This window comes from Triticum dicoccoides, chromosome 1B (genome assembly GCF_002162155.2).
Source record: "Triticum dicoccoides isolate Atlit2015 ecotype Zavitan chromosome 1B, WEW_v2.0, whole genome shotgun sequence".
Taxonomy (NCBI): domain Eukaryota; kingdom Viridiplantae; phylum Streptophyta; class Magnoliopsida; order Poales; family Poaceae; genus Triticum; species Triticum dicoccoides.
In genome coordinates, this window is record NC_041381.1 from 598010497 (window position 1) to 598019097 (window position 8601).

At 46.9% G+C, this 8601-nt stretch overlaps 1 protein-coding gene and 1 long non-coding RNA gene across 2 annotated transcripts; both read left to right on the forward strand.

Moving 5' to 3' along the window:
- The first annotated feature begins 5009 nt into the window (after positions 1-5009).
- Positions 5010-5631, forward strand: LOC119309687 (signal recognition particle 54 kDa protein 2-like). The gene is made up of 2 exons (XM_037585643.1): positions 5010-5350; positions 5467-5631. Exons 1-2 carry the CDS (start codon positions 5204-5206, stop codon positions 5629-5631), a joined length of 312 nt encoding a protein of 103 aa, XP_037441540.1. The 5' UTR covers positions 5010-5203.
- Positions 5632-6568: 937 nt separating this feature from the next.
- Positions 6569-7613, forward strand: LOC119309697. Its single transcript, XR_005150593.1, has 3 exons — positions 6569-6673; positions 7116-7339; positions 7421-7613. It is a non-coding gene; the product is annotated as an uncharacterized LOC119309697 (long non-coding RNA).
- The last annotated feature ends 988 nt before the right edge of the window (positions 7614-8601 follow it).

The window sequence follows — 8601 nt, forward strand, 5'->3', positions numbered from 1 at the left end:
GGTCGCGGGCCCCTATTCCGCTTGTTGGGCCTGGTGGGCCTAGGTCAGTGCTCCCCTGTCATGTTTGTCCGTTTTCCCTCCCCTCCCTCTCCTGGTTTCTGGGCTGCGGAAGGACCAAGTCCAGCCCCCCTTCCTTCCCCCTTTGCCCTCTCTGTCGGTCCGGGCCTGGCTTTGTCTGGGTATTTATGGGTTCAGAAGGGTTCGGCTCCCCCATTTCTAGGGTTCCCTGCCTCCTCCTCTGACATGCGACATCTCTGCTCCCCCGTCCGCTTCTTCCCCAGATTTGCGCCTCCACCTCCCCTCTCACGCTCGTTTGTGGTGGTGGTCCTGATGGATTGCTCGCGCGGGTCTTCTAGCGAGGACGTCTCCGGCCAGAAGCGGAGGCGTGACGGCTCGGGCAAGGCGGCGGCAGATCTGGAGTATGAGGTCGCGCTGCGCTCCAAGCTCCAGGCGGTGCGTGCTCCGGTGGCGGGGTCGGCTGCAGCGGCAGCCGGGTCTCCTTCACCTACCTCTGGGTCCGGGCAGGCGGATCCGTCGGTGCTGCCTGGATCTGCGGCGACTTCTGCTGATCCTTGGGAGGTGGCGACTACGGGTAGCCATGCTGGCTCTTTTGGCCCGGCTCCGTCGCCTCCTCCGCGTGGTGCTGCGCCCCAGGGAGGCGGTCCATTGCATGCTCCGGTGGCTGCTGGTGGTGGTCCATCGCCCTTCGCCCCTCGGGATGCGTTGGGGTGCCGGTTTTCCCTCCAATGGGGGTCGTTGCTGGGCGGGGTGCCAGATCTGGAATCGGCGCGGCGGGTGATGGCATTCTTCCCCCTCCCCTCTTCGTTCTGGGCTTGCTCCTCCTCAGTCCCAGGTCGCCAACCCCACTCTCACCTACTTCGCGTGCCATCGTCCTGGTCACTTCCAGTCTCGTTGCCAAAACCCCCCCTTCTGTCTCATCTATAGAGAAGATGGCCACCTCACTGTGGATTGTCAGAATATATCCAAACCTCCTATTTTTGTCCATTATGGTCTTGGTCTACCTGGGTGCGCCTTCTTTGCCCTAGATCGGGAGGTTCCTGTTGTTGCTCCTATCCCTGTGCTCTCCAACTTCGGCATCATATATGTCCAGTCCAAAGCATCACTCCTCAGATCCTTCTCAATGAGCTTCGATTATGGGATGAGGGGGGGGGGGATTACCAAATCCGGCAGCTTTCGGATTTTGAGTTTGCTGCGACTTTCCCATCCAAGGAGAGCCTTCAGATGATTTCCTCCTGCACTAGCTTTACTCTCCCTCTTAACCAACTGGTAGTGTCGGTCAAGGCTGCGTCCAATGTCTCTAAAGCTATCTCCTCCCTGTCTGATGTATGGGTTCTAGTTGATGATGTCCCTCCTGTTCTGCGTTCCATGACTTTTTTGATGGCTTTCGGGGTGCTTATCGGCAAAGCTATTGAGGTTGATCAAGATTCGCTGGCTATCCTCAGGCCGGTCCGTCTGCGGGTGTGGTGTGTTGATCCTCATTGTATCCGTGGCTCCATCGACGTCTTCCCCTTGGCTGGAGGCTTCCGACTAAGGGTCCGGGTGGAGTGCGACTCGGGCCCGGGCAGTACAAGAAATATGTCGACTAGTGACCTTCTGTCAGTGACCCTGGAAGAATTGGTCATAGACCTATGACCATTTCAGACCAATTGGTCAAAAGCTGTTCGGGGGGCTCCAAACCCTAAACGTAATTTTGGCCAGGAAGCTCATAATTTCCTTACATGAAATGGTCATAAAGCAGATAGTAGTGGTCCAGTGCCTTATTTCTAGCTGATCATGACCAATATAGATGGTCACAACCTTGTAAATTGTGGTTGGTTGCTATGACTAGGCGCCACCTCATTAGTTTTGTCTATGTGTCATGTCCATGTGGCAGTTTTTGCCCTAGGTTGTGAAGCAACCTATATTTCTGTCATTCCCAAAATTCCCCAAAAAATATCATAAATTCTTTGGGTCATATCTTCGTCAAATATGTAAAAAACCTTCCTTGCCTAGTTCAAAAATATTCATTTTCCTATTCTGTTCAGAAAAACACTTTGTGAAGGAAGTACCACTTTGGCATGTCCAAATGGTATCCATTTTCTATAGTGCTTTCCTATGCCCAAATAACCATCCTCCACCAAATGCGAGCTCAATCCATTCATTATTTTGAGCCCAGCTTCAACATTTGAATTTATGTCTAGTGTGGTACTTTGCAAAGCAAGTACCACCTAGGCTCCTCCTTTTGAGCTGAAAATTTGTGAAGACGGTCTTCTTCGTAACTGATCATCCTCAGCCAAAACTCACGCTCATTAGCCATGTGCATTTCCCGTACCGCTAATCAAACACTTGGCTGATTATTCATGTTTGAGCATCGATCGGTATCCTCGTGAGAATCTTATGTTGTGATTTTCTTCCTAACACCTACCTGGGGAGTGCCCAATCCACTAGACATGCCTAGGACGCCCAGTACACATGGCAACGCCACGGTCACGCGGTGACCATGCGGCGGGCATGCGAGTTTACGCGCTCTAGAGTTGGGGCCCTCGGCCACAGTCCAAACCTCGACGTATTGCCACCAAACCATGTATTTATGATTAAATAGGTACTTATGTAACTAGAAATGATTTTTGAAAAAAATAAATAGCAAACTATGAGGCAGCTGCAGTTCAAATTTGACCCACTTCCAACTGAATCGGTGGGAATTTGTCTTTTTCACGAGAGGTGGATCAAAACTTTTTATACCCAACCATTTAGTCAATTGTGCATTAAATCTGGCCTAGTATTTTAGGAAATTGATTTCATCAAATTTTGCAACAATTATTTGGTACGTCCTTCACAAAAAAACCTTCATTTTGGGCACTCGAAAAATGGAAAATGAATTTTTCGTCCAAAGAAAATGAAAACTCCCTTAGGCAACATTGTTTGGAATTCCAAGATGCACCACTATGCACAATACGAGATCATTTGAACAAACTACGCTATGAATGTGGCCATAAGATTGATCATTTGGCTTAAAACCCATGAATCTTCATGCATGATAGCTCATTTCTGAGAACATTTTTTTAAAATAATTTCCGTATTACAAGTTTATTATTTTTCCTGGAAACTTGGTCACATATAATGACACAATGCGAAGGTTTTCCAACTTTTTTTTTAATTTTTTATGCCCGTTTCAAAATGCGGTCAAAACGGTGTGCTTGACCGTTCCTAGCTAGTGGTTGAATATTGGAAAACTTTTGGTGTTTCTCTGATTAAATAGATACTTATGTACCTAGAAATGATTTTTGGAAAAAATAAAGAGCAAACTATGATGCAGCTGCATTTCAAATTTGACCCGCTTCTTGCTGAATCGCCGGAATTTGTCTTTTTCACCAGAGGTGGATCAAAACTTTTGACACCCAATCATTTTGTCAATTGTGCGTTATATATGACCTAGTATTTTAGAAAATTGATTTGGTCCAATTTTGCAACAAATATATGGTAGGTCCTTCACAAAAAAAAACTCATTTCGGGCACTCGGGAAATGGAAAATGAATTTTCCGTGCAAAGAAAATGAAAACTCCCTTAGACAACATTGTTTGGAATTCGAGGATGCGCCCTTGTGCACAATATGAAATCATTTGAACAAACTATGTCATGAATGTGGCCATAGGATTGATCATTTGGCTTGAAAGCCATGAATCTTCTCGCATGATAGCTCGTTTCTGATAACACTTTTTTAAAATAATTAATGTATTACAAGTTTATTATTATTTTGGTAACTTGGTCAAATATAATGACATGATGCGGAGGTTTTCCAATTTTTTGAATTTTCACGCTCATTTCAAAATGCGATCAAAACGGCGGGCATGACCGTTCCTTGCTAGTGATTGAACTTTGCAAAACTTTTGATGTTTCTATGATTAAATTGATACTTCTGTACTTAGAAATGATTTTTGGAAAAAATAAAGAGTAAACTATAAGGCAGCTGTAGTTCAAATTTGACCTGTTTCCAACTGAATCGGTAGAAATTTGTCTTTTTCACGAGAGGTGGATAAAAACTTTTGACGCCCAACCATTTGGTCAATTGTACATTAAATATGACCTACTATTTTTAGAAAAATGATTTGTTCCAATTTTGCAACAAATATATGATAGGTCCTTCACAAAAATACTCATTTTGGGCACTCGAAAAATGGAAAATGGATTTTTCGTGAAAAGAAAATGAAACCCACCAAACCAACATTGTTTGTCATCCCAAGATACACACATGTGCACTATATTGATTCATTTTAACAAACTATAAGTGATTAATATGTTGAATGTTTTCCCTGAATAAGAGGATAAAAACTATAAGAAAAACTACATATTATTTTTACATAACCTTAATTCTGATTGGTGGAATCAGCTAAGGCATGGATCACTGACATGGCGTACATCCGTCCATCCACCCGTCCATCCAACCATCCCGAGCCACCCCACGACCAACCGTGACCTAACCTCTCCTCCACGAGGCAGATTCCTCCCCCACCCCATGATCTCTCCTCTCCTCTCCTCCACATCCGCCGCACCCACCCATCCAGCCCCGCCACCGACCACCGGCGACCTCCGCCCTCTGCCCCCGATCCTCTCCACCTCCCATCAGCTTCTATCCCACGTCGGGGCCCCTAGATGGAGGAGGCAGGCGCCATCAGATCTGCCATGCCCACAGCTCTCTTTGCCCCACCCCAAACCCTACCCAACAGCCGCCGCCGAGCTCTGTCACTGGCGACCTCGCCGCCGCCGCCCCTCTCCCCTTGCCCTATCTCCATACCGCACGCGATGGAGGGAGGTAGGGAGGCCCCAAATCTAAGCGAGCAGCAGCTTCCGGATCCAGATCGAGAGGGGCCCCAAATCGTCACCTTCCTCTGCCCCTTGCCTCCTCTGTGTCGCCTTACCCCACGGATTGCGCGACGACGAACCGGACGGGAGGAGCCACCGCCCCGCAGCATGCGTGTGCCGGTAGGGCGAGGGGATCGATGGCAAAGCTGTACGAGCACGCGGTGCCCTCGCCGGATCTGAACAAGAACAACGGGTGGTTCATTTACCCGGGGGTCCAGACCACCTACATCTTCATCCTCTTCATCTCCTGGCTCCTTATCCTTTCCATCTTCGACGAGGGCATCTCCCGTGCCAAGATGGTGCTCGCGCAGCTGGCGGGAGCATCTCCCGCGCGCTCGCGCAGATGAGCAACGCCATGATGATCGACGAGAAGGTGCTCGGGGAGTGCCTCAACGAGATCTCTCACGCGCTCCTGCAGTCCGATGTCCGGAAGATCGTCAACCTCGAGACCCTCGCCGCCGGCACCAACAAGTGGCGCATCATACAGCAGGCCCCGCCCGCTCCACCTCCCTTAATTCATTTCCTCCGCTAATTCGATCGAGGGACGCGCGTGCCAGGGGGACTAGTCGGGAGGAGGCTGATGCCCTTGTGTTTTTCCTGCTACAGGCCGTCTTCACGGAGCTCTGCAACATGCTGGATCCAGGGAAGCTGGCCTTCAACCCCAAGAAGGGCAAGTCCAGCGTCGTCATGTTTGTCGGATTGCAGGGCCAGTCTGACTCACCAACCAACCTTGCATGCTTGCTCTGTTTATTGTTCTACACCTATTACTGAATTCCAGTCGCTATATATGGTTGCTTACCTGTATAAATGTACCACTCTGTGTGTAGCATTTTTCTAACTGTACAATAGCACTCACTCCTCTACTGTCACATAATAGATTAACCTTGAATTCATCTAGTTCGGATCAAAACAGAACCATTGATTAATACTAAATGATTGTTACTGTACATTTGGTTACAAATTTCTTTGAACTAGTTTGATACTCCATCACATCGGTGTGGGTTTTGGCAGTACGAGTGTGGGTTTTGGCAGTTAATTAGCTGGAGTAGTTGGTTAGTTACACACTGGTTGGTGCATGCTAGATCAAGTGATATATGCATGGATGTATGTTCAGTCAAGTCAGTCAGTCAAGGAATTTGTTTCAGATTCAGGTGTGATGAATTTGTCATACACCTTAATTCCTTGACACCTGTGTATCCTTGGGACCTGTTGTTGTTTGCCTTGAGAATTATTTGGCCTAGCACTTGGAGATCTTCTCTGATTAGGGCAGGGGGATAAGGTAGCTAGATTGCTAGGAGAATCTACAGTTAATAATTAAGTAAACATTAGTCTGCAAAGGTAGCAAGACAAAAAGCATCCGTGCATGGTGCCTTTGTTTGCAGCTAGCTGACGAGGGACAAAGGAATACTATGGATGTCAGCAATTAATTCAAGTTCCTTTTCATGTCACGGATCCTAGCCTGCTTGGCCCTAATTAAGATAAGCTAACTCCAATTATGTAGCTAATTTGTGTCTTGTTTAATTTGGACGAATGGTTGGGTATATATATTGATTAATTGGTTAAGTGTTCATGCTTGTTTGTTAACGCAGTAGAATTTGGTGTGCTTGAATAAAATGACGCTCATTTGCATCACTGTATTTTTGCAGAGTTTTAAGAAGAATTCTGGTACGAACGCACTGACCATATACTTGTACATGTGTAGCTGAGGAACCTCCTGTGGGCTACTTCCAAGCATGATGTGTACGTGATGCGGAACCTCCTGTGGGGAACAAGCAGCGAAGCCTCTTCATTTCGAGCAGCGATAGCCTAATTGGTAAACTAGTGATTTGTGTGTGCTAGTAACTCACAATGTGATCCTTGTATATGCACAGATGAAATTATTCACCCCGCCGTTGTCACTGTTTCCCAATTGAGTACAACAAACCTCCTGTGGTTTTTTTTGCAAAATAAGTGTTAAACATTGTAGTGCTGACCCAACATGTACCTAGCATTTCTGATGTGTATTTCCTTTGATTCCCTAGGCTTAACCTGTAAGCTATAATAACTGTGAATCGGTTTGTGGGAAATTGGGCATATTGGGTTGCTAAATATAGAACTGTAGAGATGTAGAACTAAAGCGTGGTACTTGGCCATTTAAGTTGTTGGCACTTGGTAGTACCTACATAGTGAAGTCTAGTTGATTCAGGAAAACATGACTTGAGATTTTCTTTCTTATGATTTACTGATGAAACCTTGATTCTTGAATCTTGATGTAGGTATACCACCGCCAATCCATATCCAGATCAGCTGCGTCGCCGGTTCCGCCGTCTACGACCGCACTCCCCCATCCGCGCCGTTGATCGGGCCAGCTCACCTCCTTCTTAATGGTCGCGCGCTGGGAGAGCCCTCTTCCGGCAGCGACACAACTGTGTCTGGTGCCGTACAAGGGACGCCGTCGCAGGATGTTGTCGTCGTCCTTTCCTAACGCCGCTGAGTTGAGGTACTTGAGATTTCTCTCCCCACTACACTGTCTCACCCAATCCCCTTTACAAATTTCCTCACAATCAAATCGATGCTGCAGCTGCAGGTTTTCCTTGATGCTACATATGTTAGTTTCTTTTGGTAAACTAGAAACTAACATCAAAATCAATTCCTCTTTAGAGTGCGTTGCTTGTATCCACTAGTTGGTTCTATTGCTTACTGCCTGTCGACTCTCTTTAAGTACTAGTGGTATTGCTGCTGGTTAGATGGGAATTGCTGAATGATTGCCAAAGCCCTGTTAGTTCTTTGGTTGTAACAACTGAATTTGTTTTTTTCTTTTGGTAAACTGACATATCAAAAGTAGTGATTCGTTTCAGCTGTGATCTGTGCCATGTGATTGTGCTTTTGTAGCAATGTAATTTTGCAGAATCCACTTGATTTTGGTGCAGAATTCAATGTTGTCCAATCGCCTGAGCTTATTTCCTGTTGTGATTATTATATCGTCAATAAGAGCAACCCAGTGGTTTGCTTGCCATGTCTGGTTCTTATTTTGGAGCATTTTGCTTTGCTTATCTAATAGTATCAGTCAATTGGCCAGCCTGGAGCAGCTTGTACATGATGGTGTTCACTGTGAAAATGCTTTGTTCAATCTGATGTGGCATATCCCAGCCGTGCCTGCCCTATGCCATTGTGCTCGATGAAGTCCATGGCCTGCAAGAGTGGTCGTGTCTCCAACAGTGGCGAGCAGGTTGCTGATCGGGCCGCTCGGCGTGTGGCGGCTCGGGATCTGCCTCCCTCAGGTGCGTGTCCATACCCCTCCCCTCCTAACCCCTCTGTTCATTCTCCAGTTCGGTTAGTGCTTTACTCCCAATCCGATGACCATTTGCTTCGTATCTTAGAAGATGTTGGTATTTCTTATGATCCTAGTTTGGGTTCTCCTTCTTCCTTGCTTGGCATTATTAGGGCAAATGAAATAGCTCAGGCTGACATTGCTAAAGCCAAGGAGGCTCAGTTGGGTTCTTCTACCCCACTGGTTGTGGCCGGTGGGGATGGGGACGGAACTGATAGGGGTCAGGCTCCCTCGGTTGTGTCTAAGCGTGGGGCTGGTAAACGTGCTAAATCCTTCATGGCTCCTAGTAGGTCGAGCCTTCGCATTACAAACCTCTCCTTTAGATGAAGGCTTTTTTCTGGAATATTAGGGGTTTCGGTGCTAGGGGGCGCAGAGACCAGCTAAGAGATATGGTTTGTTCTGAAAATATTGATATTATTGGTCTAGTTGAG

Bases quoted from the DNA above. Each gene is read 5' to 3' on its own strand.
- LOC119309687 (XM_037585643.1), top strand. From the start codon at position 5,204: ATGAGCAACGCCATGATGATCGACGAGAAGGTGCTCGGGGAGTGCCTC. The intron at 5,351-5,466 runs GCCCCGCCCGCT...TTCCTGCTACAG, and splicing joins AGTGGCGCATCATACAGCAG to GCCGTCTTCACGGAGCTCTG.